Raw genomic sequence first — 15,872 nt, forward strand, 5'->3', positions numbered from 1 at the left:
AATTATCCAGATGATTTAGCTGGGATCATTAATGATGGTGGCTACACTAAACAACAAATTTTCAACGCAGATGAAACAGCCTTCTATTGGAAGAAGATGCCACCTAGGACTTTCATAGCTAGAGAGAAGCCAGAGAGAAATCAATGCCTGGCTTCAAAGCTTCGAAGGACAGGCTGACTGTCTTGTTAAGGGCTAAGGCAGCTGGTGTCTTTAATTTAAAGCCAGTGTTCATTTACCATTCCAAAAATCCTATGGCTCTTAAGAATTATATGCCAAATCTTTTCTGCCTGTGCTCTATTAAGTGGAACAACAAAGCCTGGATGACAGCACATCTGTTTACAATATGGTTTACTGAATATTTTCAACCTACGGTTGAGACCTACTGCTCAGAAAAAAAAGATTCCTTTCAAAATATTACTGCTCATTGACAATGCACTTGGTCAGCCAAGAGCTCTGATGGAAGTGTACAAGGAGATTAATGTTGTTTTCATGCCAGCTAACACAATGTCCACTCTGCAGCCCATAGACCAAGGACTGATTTTGACTTACAAGTCTCATTATTTAAGAAATACATTTTGGTTTCTTCGTTTTTTAGTATTTATTTGTTTGTTTGTTTGGCTGCACCAGGTCTTAGTTGCAGCATGCGGGATGTAGTTCCCTGACCAGGGATCGAACCTGGGCCCCCTGCATTGGGAGCGTGGGATCTTAACCACTGGACCACCAGGGAAGTCCCTAAGAAATACATTTTGTAAGGCTGTAGCTGCCGTAGATAGTGATTCCTCTGATGGATCTAGGCAATTGAAAACTTTCTGGAAAATGAAGAACATTTGTGACTCCTGGGAAGAGGTCAAAATATCAACATTAACAGGAGTTTGGAAGAAGTTGATTCCAACCATCATGGATGACCTTGAGGGATTCAAGACCTAAGTGGAAGAAGTAACCGCAGATGTGGTGGAAACAGCAAAAGAACTCGAATTAGAAGTGGAGCCTGGAGATGGGACTGAATTGCTACAATTTATGATAAAACTTGAATGGGTGAGGAGTTGCTTCTTATGGATGAGCAGAGAAAGTGGTTTCTTGAAATGGAATCTACTCTTGGTGAATATGCTGTGAAGATTGTTGAAATGACAACAAAGGATATTACAAAAACTTAATTGATAAAGCAGTGACAGGGCTTGAGAGGATTGACACCAATTTTGAAAGAGGTGTGGGTAAAATGCTATCAAACAGCATTGCATGCTACAGAGAAGTCGTGAAAGGAAAAGAAAGCCGATGCACTAAACTTCACTGTTGCCTTATTTTAAGAAATTGCCGCAGACACCCCAGCCTTCAGCAACCACCACCCTGATCAGTGAGCAGCTATCAACATCAAACTCCACCAACAAAGAGATTGTGACTCGCTGAAGGCTCAGATGCTGGTCAGCATTTTTTAGCAATAAAGTATTTTTTTAATTAAGGTTTCTCCATGTTTTTTTAGACATAATGTTATTGCACACATAAGGGACTACAGTATAGTGTAAACATAACTTTTATTTGCAATTAGAAAACCAGAAAGTTTGTGTGATTTGCTTCATTGTGATATTTGCTTTATTGTGGTGGTCTGGAGGAGAACCTGCAATATCTCCAAGGTATGCCTGTATTTTTTAAAAAGCAGGAATAGAAGGGTAATAAATTTAAAACAAAAATCAACAAATAAAAACCACCGACGGCTAACTAGAAAGGTCCAAAAACGAGAGCCAGTGTGTAGTCCTAAAGCCTCTCTCCTGTGACATCAATTTATTAATGAAACCTCTTGGAGAATGTCTGCTAGGCCAGACGTGGAAACATTAACTATTTCAATTCTTCATAATTTACTGATTTAACTACTGACTGAGTTTTTCCACAAATTCTAGTGATTGCCGGTCACCTTTTTATTCACCAGCAGTAAAAATAGCACTTTTCATACCCATTTTATTTTTTATATTTTATCTCCCCCCACAAAAACGTCCCCTTTCTTAGTGAAGTCATTATCTATCATATGCACCAGCTATAGCAATAAAATTGTTTTAGTCTCCTCTGTTATATCATTGATTACTTCTGTACATTTAGGGTAACATTTGTATAGCACTTTGTCATTAATAAAGTATTATCATAAATATACCATTTGATCTTGATATATATATATATAAGATTTTGTACACACATATACATATAACTTTAGTTTTAAAATGTAAGGTATATCCAAATTTATTTTGAAGATGTAACTGTGCTGAACAGTTGTTTAAGATAACATCTTTCATGTCTCTGAAATTTCATGTTCAAGGTTAGACTAATCATAGCATCATAGAACCTTAGGGATTTAATTAGCATTAACAGTCAATGAGGCTAACGCCTTGCCTAATGCACAAATCTTCAGCCATGTCTCCAGTTGTTCATTTTACCCTCTCTAAATATTTCCAGTTTGGGAGGAATTTTATCACACTTCAGGCCATTCTATTTTCAAACCTGCTTTACGATTAGGTCTTTCATCCTTACTTCCATAAGAAATCTACCATCCTCTTACTTATTCATTATTCATTTTTTGAATACAGACTATGTTACAAATACTGTGCTTGTTGTTTGAGATACAAAAAATGACTGGGGCAGTTTCTACTCTCTGGGAGTTCACAGTGACCTGAAGGAGATAAAATTAAGGAAATAGCATAATGTGGTATGTACTGTAACGGAACTATGGCCATGAGAGCATGAAGGAAAGAGCTCCTAGATCTGGCTGAGCAGTTGAGGGAATCCTTCACATAGGTTTTCTGTTCATATAGATCAAATTTGTCTCAAGACTTTTCAGATCTTTAAAAGACAGATTTTGTGTTCTCTTTCTTTCGCAGCTTGTTCGTGTACTGGTTTCTCCAAATAACCCTCCCGGTGCTACCAGTAGCTGCCAAAAAGCTATGTTCCAGTGTGGCTTACTGCAGCAGCTTTGCACCATCCTAATGGCCACTGGAGTTCCTGCTGACATCCTGACTGAGGTAAACCAAATAAAGGCAGAGGCTGCTCTGTGGAAGCTGAAATCAGGAAGCCTAGGAAGAATTAGATATCAGCTGAATGAAAAATAGGAATTGTTAACCATTCTTGTATGTTAAATTCCTTATTGACCCTGTAAAATATTAGCATAGTGATGACAGTATCAATTCCAAAAGGTGTATTCATTCCTCAAGTTTAACAGTATATAAATAGTGTTAAAGCTTAGAAGATTTCTCATTAATTTTATTGTATTCAACAGGAGTGAACAGTATGATTTATGTTTTTAATTTTGAGAAGAGTATGACTTAGTCAAGTAAGATTTGAGTCTTATTCGTAGCATAATAAATTCTTTTTCCTTGACATATGGCATTTTCTGTTTCCTGCCTATTAAGAAAAAGAAGTTAGTTTGAAGAAAAGAAAGGTTTAGTTTATTTAATTTTTTCTCAAATTAACACATGCATATTAAAAGCACAGATAATAGTAAAAGTTTTATAGCAAAAACTGTCTTTGGACTCCCTTCTCCCTACCCTAAGCCCCACTTCCCCCCATATAACCTTCCCACTTTACTTCCTCCTTGTCACCCCAGTAATTTGTATTTAAATCAATAATCAGGGTTTATAGTTTTATGACTATTCCAATACTGTTTCCTGCTAAGCCAAATAGAGCTCTATATCTTTTTTTTTTAATAACCCTTTTTCTTTCCTGAGTTATAATAGTATTCTTTTTTCATTTTACGGATTTTCTATGTATCTATACATATTAACACTGTTATATGTGTTAATGTGTTAACGCATTGTTCCGCATTCCAGACCTTCTTCCGGAAGCCCTCCATCTTCCTACTCAAATATGAGCTGCTTATTCTCTATTTCTGCCACACATCTCTTATTCTGGGACTTTCATTCACCATCCTCCAACGATCCTTTTTCCTCTCTCTTAACTTGGGGATTCCTTGGTTATCTGGATTCTGTGTCTTTTTCTCCCACCCCTTGGTTCATTATCTTATTTTACTTCCTGAGAGAGGGCAAATTGCAAGATAATTTGTTTTTAGCTCTTTCATGTCATTCCTCCACCTGCGGTATGACTCTAATGTTTGGTTAGGTATGGAATTCAGAATTGGAAATCATTAACACTCAACTTTTAGAACATTATTCCAGTGTTGCTGTTAAGAAATCCGAAGCCATTTTGAATCTTCGTCCTTTTTGTGTAACCTGCTTTCTATCTCTAGAATCTTTCTTTGTTTATGGTTTTCTGAAATTTACTGGTGATGTGCTGTACCACACACCCCACCCCCAGCCCCAATAATTTTGGGGCCATTTTAAGCCAGAGACATAAGTACTTCAGTTCTCAGGATGTTTTACATATTCCTTGACCATTTCTTTCCTCTTTTCTGTTTCTGCAACTCTATTAATAGATTGTTGGACTTTCTGGATCCAGTTTGTCTTTTTATTCTGTTTTCTTGGAGGTTTTTTTTCAACTCCATCCTTAAATTGAATTTTTAATTTGTTACGTTTTAAATTTGTTCTCTGATTTTATTTTTAAGCACCCTTTTCTTGTTTTATAGAAATGGATTCTATCTCTTAGGAGATATTAATTTTAGTTTTTTGAGATTTTAAATGCATGTGGTCACGTGTTATTTTTAGTTAGAGGCCTACGCTTAATGTTTTAAAATGTTATCTCAAGAAAGTGTTACAAGTCTATAATGCTGTCACTGATTTTTTGGGTGTCTAATTTTTGCCATTTAAAAGCAAAAAGCAAAAGAATATAACATTTTCTTCTTTTGGAAACAGGGTTTTTCCCTTGACTGACTTTCTCTAAATTCTCTCCCCATCCCCATTCATTACAGACCATTAATACTGTATCAGAAGTTATTCGAGGCTGTCAAGTAAACCAAGACTACTTTGCTTCTGTAAATGCACCTTCAAACCCACCAAGGTAGGAAAGGGGAAATACTGAGATCCCACAGAGGAAGTGAAAACTTACTTTGGGATTTAAGGATATCTCATATACATATCTTATTCTTTTAAGAAGTTCAGTCATGTGTTTTGAAACAAATTGTCTGACAAGATAAATATGTTGGTATTTAAAGAGTTTGTGGTCTTTGGAACTTACGTATTTGGGCGCAGGTATCACTTCCTAGCTATGTGCCTTAAGCAAACAGATCACTTCATTTCTCACAGCTGCAGTTATCTTTTCTGTGAAATGGAGATGAAAATAGTTACTCCCTTGTGTTCTGGCTATGGTTTTTCAGTCAATAAAAATGACTAGTTATTGATTTGTGTACCTGGATTGCAATGTTTCTTTTTGTTCTTTCCTTTTTAAATGCAACAGACCAGCCATTGTAGTACTTCTTATGTCCATGGTTAACGAAAGGCAGCCATTTGTATTGCGCTGTGCTGTTCTCTACTGTTTCCAGTGTTTCTTATATAAAAATCAGAAAGGACAAGGAGAAATTGTGTCAACACTTCTGCCTTCCACTATTGATGGTAAATAATTTAATTCCTTTTTTTTTTTTAATATTTATTTGGTTGCACCAGGTCTTAGTTGCAGCAGGCGGGCTTCTTAGTTGCAGTATGCAGGTGGGATCTAGTTCCCTGATCAGGGATCGAACCCAGGCCCCCTGCGCTGGGAGCGCAGAGTCCTATCCACTGCGCCACCAGGGAAGTCCCGTAAATAATTTAATTCTAATTTCAGTTTTAAAGTAAGTAATTGTCTTTTAAGCTTTTAATGGTAAAATATATCATAAATGTGTAGTAGATATTTAAATGTAGAATATTAGAATGTAATAGAATATTTAAAATATTGCATTTCCTTGAATTTGTTTTAGAAAGTAGTTTTTAATTAAGGTAATAATTTCTGGAGTATTACCATCGTCAGTTTGATGCCTAAAGTATTCTAATATTTCTTTGTTCTGCAACTTTTCTTCCAAAGTACTTTTTTGTCATCTTTGCATTTGTTTTTGAAAAAACAGACTTTTGAAAGTATTACTTAATACTACTAATTAGCAAATTTTTAAGTAGCATTTCATACTATTTTTGTGTGTTTGGAAAGCAACATAATTAATTTTTACCTTATTGTCTGCCTGCCATCTTTGTAGCAACAGGTAATTCAGTCTCAGCTGGTCAGTTGTTATGCGGAGGTTTATTTTCTACTGATTCACTTTCAAACTGGTGTGCTGCTGTGGCCCTTGCCCATGCTTTGCAAGAAAATGCTACCCAGAAAGAACAACTGCTCAGGGTTCAACTTGCTACAAGTATTGGCAACCCTCCAGTTTCTTTATTGCAACAGTGCACCAACATCCTTTCACAGGTAAAGTAGCCAGCAAAACTTCTCTAAGGGTGCGGGGGGAGAAAGTTTCACTTTGATGTCAGTGATACAAGGATTTAAGGATGTCCTTAGTAGATGTAGATGAAAAAGGAGAGAGGCAAGGACGGCTCATTAGCTCATTGTCACCAGAAATGGTTTTGTGGAGAGAAAGCAATAAATATTCTTATAAGAATGGTTTTGCCAAATTGTGAATAAGGTCTGCATCATGATGGGAACACGTGTTCTGGACAGAAAGGTGGTTTTTTTGGATTTGTTTTCTTTTATATCATCCACACAGTTCTTGCATGTCATTTTCTGTTTCTGCTTAATAGCTGAATTCGGGTCATTTATGAGAGGGAATAGAATAGAGTGGTTAATAGCTGTGCACCTCGCTCTTTCTCTTCCCAGAGCAATTGATCTTCCTTTCAAAAAACAAAAATAAAATACCATTCCAATGCTTATATAGTTAAACAGTAAACCCCCTTGATGTTCGTGAGCTCTCAAATCCTCAAAATGCCAAGACATATAATTTACCTAGTAAGATGTAGGTAAACAACTTAAAATGTTTACATTCCTTTAGACTCCTAAGGAAAGCAGCTAAGCTTCATTGAAATGTGGATGCTAGGGCTTTTAGGAATGTCCCTTACTATTATTAGATGATTTACCCACATGTGCCAGCCTTGCTGTTAAACAATTCAGGTTCATGCTTTAGCAAAACTGTAAAGTCATAGACATTCAGATTCACTCAAGGAGAGTAAAAATGTACATAAGCCTAAAATTGATCCATCCACTGGTATTATCCTAATCCCTTCCCCCTGATATGCGGAGTCCTTCTTAGTTCTTAATTTTGCCACACTGGTTGAATTGTTTTATTGTGAGCTTTTAGAGAACATCAGTGCTATCCATATGAAGTTATAAATGAAACCTTGAAAATTAACTGTACTGAAATGGGAGTTGAACACTTCCTTTGTTGCTTAGAATAGGTTTACTTTGATTGAGAGCCTATTTTAACTTTATCATTTGTCTCTTAGTGATTTTTTAAAAGTACCCCAAAGCATTCATATCCTTACTTATTTAATACTTGTCATTCTCTTGTTGCTGTGTGTGGAAACAGCTATTCATTTCTTTGTTTTTTCTGAATTTTTTCTTGGAGTATAGTTGATTTATAATGTTGTGTTAATTTCACATGTACAGCAAAGTGAATCAGTTACACATATATCCATTCTTTATTAGATTCTTTTCCCATATAGGCCATTGCAGAGTACTGAGTAGAGTTCCCTGTGCTATACAGTAGGTCCTTATTAGTTATCTATTTTATATATAGTAGTGTGTAACAGCTTTTCTTGAGCCAAACAGAAATTAACTGCCCAACAGTCATCACCACATACTTCACTCTAACATTGCAATTACAATTAATGCATAATGAGAAATCCTCAAGATAGTGGTGTGCTACCAGTCTAAGTAATGACAGTGCTATAAAATTATCCATTCTCCTCTAAAATGTATATACATTGTTATATAATAAAAGATTAGAACTATCCTGTCCCAGATTATTGGCTTGGGTTTCTAGACACTGTATTTGAGGGATTTTTCTAGATTTACATTTCTCTAAAGCAGTAATATTTATGAATAATTTTTAATGTATAATTTGCAGGGTGATAAGATCGACCGACGGGTATGTATTACTTGTTTGGGCTTAGGCATTTTCCTCCTACAGCAAGCCTTTTTCTTTGTCTTGGGTTTTGCTGATTGGTTTTTTTAACTGCTTGTTTGAAGTTATATTCTACTCACACTTGTATGTGCCAGCAAGTTAATCTCTATCGTGGCTCTCCAGTTTTTCTCCATGGGGTATCGTAGTGGTGTCACTAAGGACTATAGGAATGGGAATCTGAAGCTATACTGGTGCTTCCTCTGGGGATGCTTGCACTTTCTGGAATTCCTTGGTTTTGGGTTTTTGGTGTGATTTTTCACCCAAGCTTGCTTCTTTATTTCCAATGAAACCATTTCAAAGGTAGTCAAATTTAGGATTAAGAATTTTGTCTTTAATCAGTATATGAAAGAATGTGATGATTTTATATTACTTAGGTTATTGAAAATATACAATAGTAAGTACAATTTTGTAATTTGAAAGAGTTTAAATCTCTTGAATTATTCTGGATGTAACCCACATGCTACACTACCATTGGGGATTAGTTTTTGATGCGTGTTGGGGGAGACTGTGATTTGTGTTTGGTTTTGATTTGTTTTCTGGAGTATTTGGCAAAAATGGCATGTACCTTAATTCCATACTTGGAATTTGTGTTTAGTTATGCAGTGTGGACAGTAATAACTGAGGTCCTATTAGGAATTGTATGAGCATGATTTAACACATGTTAATAACTCACACACAGACATATTTGGAAGCTTTAGCTGGCAGAATTTTTTTATATTAGGTAAAGTATGAGTATACATGTCACTCATTTAAAAGGGAAATTTTTGGAGGTATAATTTATATACAGTAAAATGCACAGACCTTAAGTGTTCAGTCTGATGATTTTTGGTGGTTGAATATACTTCGGTAACCACCACCCAAAACAAGATATAGAGCATAGTATTCAGAAACCCAAAAAGTTCCATCATGTCCCTTTCCTATTAATTCTCTGTCCTCAGAGGCCACCACTAAAAAGTGAATCTGAGGGCTTCCCTGGTGGCGCAGTGGTTGAGAGTCCGTCTGCCGATGCAGGGGACACGGGTTTGTGCCCCGGTCCGGGAAGATCCCACATGCCACGGAGCGGCTGGGCCCGTAAGCCACGGCCGCTGAGCCTGCGCGTCCGGAGCCTGTGCTCCGCAACGGGAGAGGCCACAACAGTGAGAGGCCCGCATACCGCAAAAAAAAACCAAAAAAGTGAATCTGATCATAATATTCTAGAACCTCATTTTAATACTTAAACATTGGAAGTTTAAACTGTTAGCTTTTCATATTATTTAAATGAACAATGCACAAATACTAAACTTGAAATCCACAAAGTAGGAGTATGAGGGATTTTTATTTAGAAAATATAATTGGGGCAACATAGTAGCTTATGTTAAAGGTGATTCAGGATCGTTTATTTTGTCTGTGGTTCTCTTCCATCCTATAAAATCTTTGGTTTTGTCAGCGGTTCACAAACTCTAAGGGGCTGAGAAGAGATAGGTATTTTTTCTTGACTTAAACCTGTAAACAAACATGCAAACAAATGTGTTTGTGTAACACATAAACAAAATGAATAGTTTTAGCCTTTTTTTTTTTGGCCACGCTGCATGGCTTGTGAGATCTTAGTTCCCCAACCAGGGATCAAACCTGCGCCCCCTGCAGTGGAAGCGTGGAGTCCTAACCACTGGACCACCAGGGAATTCCCAAGTGTCGCATTCTTTTAGCTGGTCTAGCTGTTTATATTGTAAGGAATCCATCAGAAAATGAGAGAGCACTGAAATAGAATGTTTTGATAGCTTTTATTGCTCAATTTCTAATTTTACTTGTTTGGCGGGATAGAGCAGCTTGATCAGGATTTTGTTGGATTTATATTATTATCAACATTTTATGATAGTATACTGGACAAATACTGTAACATTTTTGCACTCTCTAATAGTTTATTTTTCTTTTCATTTTGGAAAATTTTGAAAAATAGAAAGTAGAAAGAGAATAATGTCCCTCATTCTACTACCCAAAGGTAACTACTGGTAAAATTTCAGGCTTTTTTTTTCCCTATACTGTTTATTTACATAGCAGTGATCATGCATTAGATTCTATTTTGTATTCTGCATTTTTTCTTACAAGTATTTTCCGTGTTATTAAACACTAAGTCAACATCACTTTATATGGTTACACAGTATATATTTCACTAAGTAGATATACCCTAAGTTAGTTAATTGCACATTTAATTATCTCCCATTTTTCCCTGTTATAAATCATGGTTTGATGAACATCAGAATAACGTAGTCTGCACAAAAGACCATTATTACAAAGTACTCACTTTGCACGTTTACAGTATGCATGGATTTCTGTTAACGTAGCAAAGCAAGGACTTGCCTGCATTTCACTGATGTTTAAAAAAAAATTATCCCAGCAATTGTATCGTTTTTTTCTTTTCCCAGTTCAAACTTCTGCCATCTATTTTAAATTGGGGGCATTAGTTCTGCTTTTAATATGCTAGTAGGTAGAGAGTTGTAGAGTCCCAGAGTTAGAAACGATGGTAATAGTTTATAACATTTGTAGAGCACTCACTGTGTACCATGCGCTGCTTCTAAGTTCTCTACATATATTAACCCATTTATAATCCATGAGATAGGTATTAACTGTTGCCCCTGTTTAAGGATGAGGAAGAGAAGTTAAGTAAGTTGCCTGAGGTTTCATGGCTGTTGAGTTTTAGAACCAAGATATGAATCCTGGTATCCTAGCTTCAAAGCCTATCTTCTTAACCTCTTTGAGATCATTTAATCCAACCACCTCTGTGTACTAAATGAAGAAGTTGAGGCCCATGTAGCGTATTGAACTTGTCCAAGGTAAGGCAGTAGAAGATTTGGTTCTTCTAATTCCAAACCAAATGTCATTTTCACCGGCACCATACTGCCACTCTCAGAATTAAAACTTTAGTCCTTTAAACTTGAAATGGATAAATACATGGCTTAGAAATCAAAATGATACACGAAGTCTTGGCACCAACCCTGTCCTAGTTCCCCGCCTCATGTTACTCTTTTCTTCTACATCTGGAAGTGTTTTTTCCGTATATGCCCTGATCTGCACCTTGATGTTTTGTTTTGTTTTGTTTTGTTTCACTTAATAGAACCTTGCACTTCTCCTTGCAAAGTAAAGTAAGATTACGGTGGGCTAGGTGCTCTCTTCCCCCACAGCCTCCCAACAGTGTGTTGTCACACTTGTACTTTTGCCAGTCTGCTGATAGGTGGAAAATGTTATCTTAGTGAGTTTTAATTTATATTTTTCTTACTAAAGGGCTGAATAGTTTCCTATATATTTATGCATCATTTGAAGGTTTTTTCATTAAACTCTTTTATCATCTGCCCATTTTTCTGTCGGGTTGTTAATCATTTCTTCTTTATAGGAACTCATATTAAGGAACTTAACCCTTGTCTGTGATAAGTTACAAATATATTTTTCCTGATAGGATCTTGGTGTTTTGCTTTGGATTTTTTTTTTTTTTTGATATCAGACTTTTATCGCTTCTACATTTTAAGTCATACGTAGGCTTTCGCCACTTCAAGATGTTAAGGAATTTGCCAGTATTTCCATCTCATACTTTCTGGTTTCATTTTTGCACTTAAATCTTTGTTCTCTTTTTCTCTGAATTGTGTGAGATATGGATCCTCTGCTCTTTTGAACTGCTCTCTAGTTTTGCCAACATCTTTGAAGTCTGTCTGTAACCACTGATAGTTATATTCTGTCTTTTTCACATACTAAATTTCCATTTGTAGCTGGATCATTTCTGGACTTTCCATTCTGCTCTTTGATTTGTCTGTTCATGAGGTAGTATCACCTCATTGCTCTCTTTCATTTTTTTACAGTTTCTCTAGTTATTCTAGCTTGTTTATTTTTCCATTTGAACTTGAAAAGCAGGTGGTTTCGTTCCAGAAAAAAAAAAAAGAAAGCCTGTTGAGATTTTTATTTGGATCACATTAATTTTACAAATTAATGTAGAGTCAATATCTTCATGATCTTGAGTCGTTCTCTCTAAGAACATGTGTCTTTCTGTTGATTTGTGTCTGCTTTTGTGCTCTTAGAAATGTTTTTAAACTTTCCTCATTTAGGTTTTATAGAGTTTTGATTAGGCTCATTCCTGAGTACTTTATCTTCTTTTGTCGCTGTAGTCAACAGGGTGTTCCATTCTATCTTCTGCCTGGTTCTAACTAGTTATGTTTGACTGTGTTCTTAAGCTTCAGTTAGACCCCAAATGACCTACTTTTCAAAATTGAATCTCATTCCATTTTTGTTTACTCAGACATCAGCCAGTGATTTGATAGAATGCCCTTGTATATACAATGTCGGTATATTTGGTACCTGCAAATGGTATTCCAGTAATAAACTTTTTATGTATAACCAGGGGAAATCAACAAAACATTCACATTTATAACTTGAGTAATTAGTTGTAAATTCTCTGTGGCACATAGTCAGTTGAGAATATATTTTTAAACTTCAGTGTACTTGGGTAACATGAAAATTTATTGTGGACTACTGTAATGACATAAAGGCAAGGAAAAAGTAAAAATAATGCCTTATGTAAAAATTAAATTCATGCTGATTAATGCTTACTTGGCAAATCATTTGAAGAGGTCTAATTTGAATTTGTTTAATTAAATATTAAGTATACTTGAAAAAAGATTATGGAAAGTTCAGGATACTGACATCACGGTTCATGAAATTAGAACTGTCTGGCTGAGTGATAGGAATTTTTCAAAACACAGTAATGGTTACTTTAAATCCATTCCTTGTCTAGATTTTTGAATAATTGCATTTTGGATATTTTCTGAAATTACTCCCAGAGCGATGCATTACTGTGCTAATTTCCATTATTTTGTTTCACGCAAAAATACAGGTTATGTAATATAATGTGGGCAATGGCAATATTAATGAGCTAAGAGAATATCTCATAAGGGATACAAATGTGTTGTATTAAAATTCAGGAAACTAATGTTGATGGACGTGCTGGTTTTCAGTATTGTTTAACATACTTGGCAGCAGTACAGTTAGTGGTTTGAGGCACTTAGCTAATTTAAATAAATCTTTTTCTCCTTCATTAAGTTTGTGATTTCTCATTATTTGGCATTTCTCAGGGGGTTTGTAACATGGTTTATTTATTTTCTTGTTAGAGAAATATATTCGTTAATGAAATTTGACTAAATAATTCAGGAGATTATTTCTTTGTATTTTTCTTGATGTTTTTTGAAGGAGGTAGAATTTGTCCTTTTATGAGAAAATTGTTCTTAAAATTCCTATTGAAACATCATAAATTTGCCAGCAAATTTATGTTTTTGTAAAGTGTTTTAGGACTGATGAAATTTTTTAAGCATCCACATCATATATGTCTTCCTTAGCATATCAGATTTTCCATTAATAGTATTTTAGATAACCTGGCATATGCTTAATAAGCGTGGATCAAGTCTAATTTCTGCTCTCGGTTTATTTTGGGAAGTGCAGCCCAGAGAGTATACTGGAATGCATTCTCTTGTTCAATTTTTAAAATCCGGATACCTGACACATCTTTTATAAGATGTTAAATATCTTTTTATGCAGATGGGGAGGGATCTTAGGGCAACTTTACGTTTGAAAAAAATAAAACAAGATTTCTGCCACCTTGTTTATTACAGGGAAGCAAAATACAGACAAGAGTTGGGTTACTAATGTTGCTTTGTACCTGGCTTAGCAACTGCCCCATTGCAGTAACACATTTTCTTCACAATTCAGCCAATGTTCCCTTTGTATCCTTTATGTTTTAGTAAGATGCATGTAAGTATTTACCTTTTTTATCTTTTCTATTTCTTCTTCTCAACTAGAGTTAGCTCCATGCCCCAAATATTTGAATCCTCTTTATCTATGTAACAACTTTTTAAACTGTTAAGGTGACAACGATGCTTACTTAAGCTGTGTGGGTGTGGGTGGGTGGGTGGGTGGGTGTACGTGTACCATTGTTTTATGTTTGCTCGGACTGTGTATAGAATTTTTTGTAGAAACTCTTACATGAAATACATGTCAAATTCAAATTGTAAAACAAAGTACTCTGGTTATTATGAACCATTAGTTTTCTTAACAAAGTTTTCAGCTTACAGGACAAATTGCAGAAAATCTTGGAGAGGAAGAACAGTTGGTCCAAGGCTTATGTGCTCTTCTGTTGGGCATTTCGATTTACTTCAATGATAACTCACTTGAGAGCTATATGAAGTAAGTAAGGGGAAAATGACTTGCTGATGTCATCAAGAGATAATGATAAATTTTTTCTGCCAAAGTATAATGTAGACCAAGCTTTTATGTTTTGTTACGCCTTTTTTTTTAAGCATCTCAATATGCTTATCTCTGTAGAGAGAAACTAAAACAACTGATAGAGAAGAGGATTGGCAAAGAGAATTTCATAGAGAAACTAGGATTTATTAGCAAACATGAGTTGTATTCCAGAGCATCTCAGAAACCCCAGCCAAACTTCCCCAGTCCAGAATACATGATATTTGATCATGAGTTTACAAAGCTGGTAAAAGAACTTGAAGGTAAGACAACAAAGTTTATCTTGATATTCATTAGAAAGTAGTACCTAGGATTGTATTGCATATGTATATTCTGGATACATGCAGATTATATGATAAGCCTAAAAGTATTTTTTTTCCTAGCTCTTGATCTGTGGCCCACTTAAGGACTTTTGGCATTCAGTAAGATTGGAAAGATGATTTCTTATCTCTCATGCAATTAGGCCATATGTTTTTACTGACTACATCTTAATAATAAAACAGTATTTTAAATAAGTCTTCTTTTACAGGTGTGATAACTAAGGCTATTTATAAGTCCAGTGAAGAAGATAAACAAGAAGAAGAGGTGAAGAAAACACTAGAGCAGCATGACAGTATTGTGACTCACTACAAAAATATGATTCGAGAGCAAGTACGTACTGATAAATTGTATCCAACCTCTGTTATACTAAAAGTATAGATACTTCTCTACTTTAGGGAGGAATTTCTCTCGGCATTTCCAAATGCAAGAGGATACACAAAGTAAAACTCATCGTTTTCCTAAATAATTCAAAAGCATCTGAGTATTCAACACACTGAGAGCTTAGTATGTGCTAAGCAAGTCTAGTGGTAAAGATAATCGAAGGTATGCAGCAGCATTGAGAGGCACCTAACTTAGCTAGGTAGGAGCAGGTGCTTGGAGAAGACAGAGAAGCTGAGTCCTAAAAGGATGACAATGAGTAAGCTAGGCAAGCAGAGAGGGGGACGGGAGGTGTTACTGGCATGGACACAGAACACTCGTTGGCTATATGAAGGAGAATTTGAGAGGCAAGGCTAGAGAGAGGGAGCCCAAGGAGGGTGGTGATGGTGGGTGGCAATTGGGAAACTGACGGTTGACGACGATGATAGCGGCTGCTGTTTTGTGTACTGTGTTCTAGGTGCTCACCGAATACAGTTAAACACCATCTCATTTACTTTTCACAATATCCCTTCAAAGTAGCTGACATCTGCAGTTCAGAATAAATGAGGAATCTAAGACTTAGAGAATTTAAACTTGTCCAAGGTCACTCAGTGCTTGGCGGAACAGAATTCAAATACATGTGTGTTACTGGGACTCCAAAGCTCACACTGTGTGGTATAGAGGGGACGGTCCTGAGAAATGTGGAAACCAAAGAAGATAAAACTGACAGGACTTGGTAGTGATTGGGCCTGGGGACGAGGGAGTAGAAAGGGTCAGATACGATCCTTAGATCTCTGTCTTGTGCACCCGAATAGATGATATTAAATTAGATAGAAAAAGAGGGAGCTGAATTACTAGAGTGCGTCATGATGAGTTAAGTTGAAACTACATTTTCAAAATCATCAGCTGACATTTTCTTTGCAGGATA

The 15,872-nt window shown here is 35.9% G+C and overlaps 1 protein-coding gene across 1 annotated transcript in view; it reads left to right on the plus strand.

Annotated features, from left to right (window-relative positions):
- Positions 1–15,872, plus strand: part of USO1 (USO1 vesicle transport factor) — a 94,969-nt gene that overhangs the window by 63,832 nt on the left and 15,265 nt on the right. The window contains exons 10-17 of the mRNA XM_030877894.3: positions 2,862–3,002; positions 4,841–4,929; positions 5,326–5,480; positions 6,092–6,303; positions 13,639–13,749; positions 14,091–14,209; positions 14,348–14,529; positions 14,796–14,917. Of these exons, the coding sequence (XP_030733754.1) occupies positions 2,862–3,002; positions 4,841–4,929; positions 5,326–5,480; positions 6,092–6,303; positions 13,639–13,749; positions 14,091–14,209; positions 14,348–14,529; positions 14,796–14,917 (1,131 nt within the window). The remainder of the gene's footprint in view (positions 1–2,861; positions 3,003–4,840; positions 4,930–5,325; positions 5,481–6,091; positions 6,304–13,638; positions 13,750–14,090; positions 14,210–14,347; positions 14,530–14,795; positions 14,918–15,872) is intronic.

The sequence above is a fragment of the Globicephala melas genome, chromosome 5, assembly GCF_963455315.2.
Source record: "Globicephala melas chromosome 5, mGloMel1.2, whole genome shotgun sequence".
Classification (NCBI taxonomy): Eukaryota; Metazoa; Chordata; class Mammalia; order Artiodactyla; family Delphinidae; genus Globicephala; species Globicephala melas.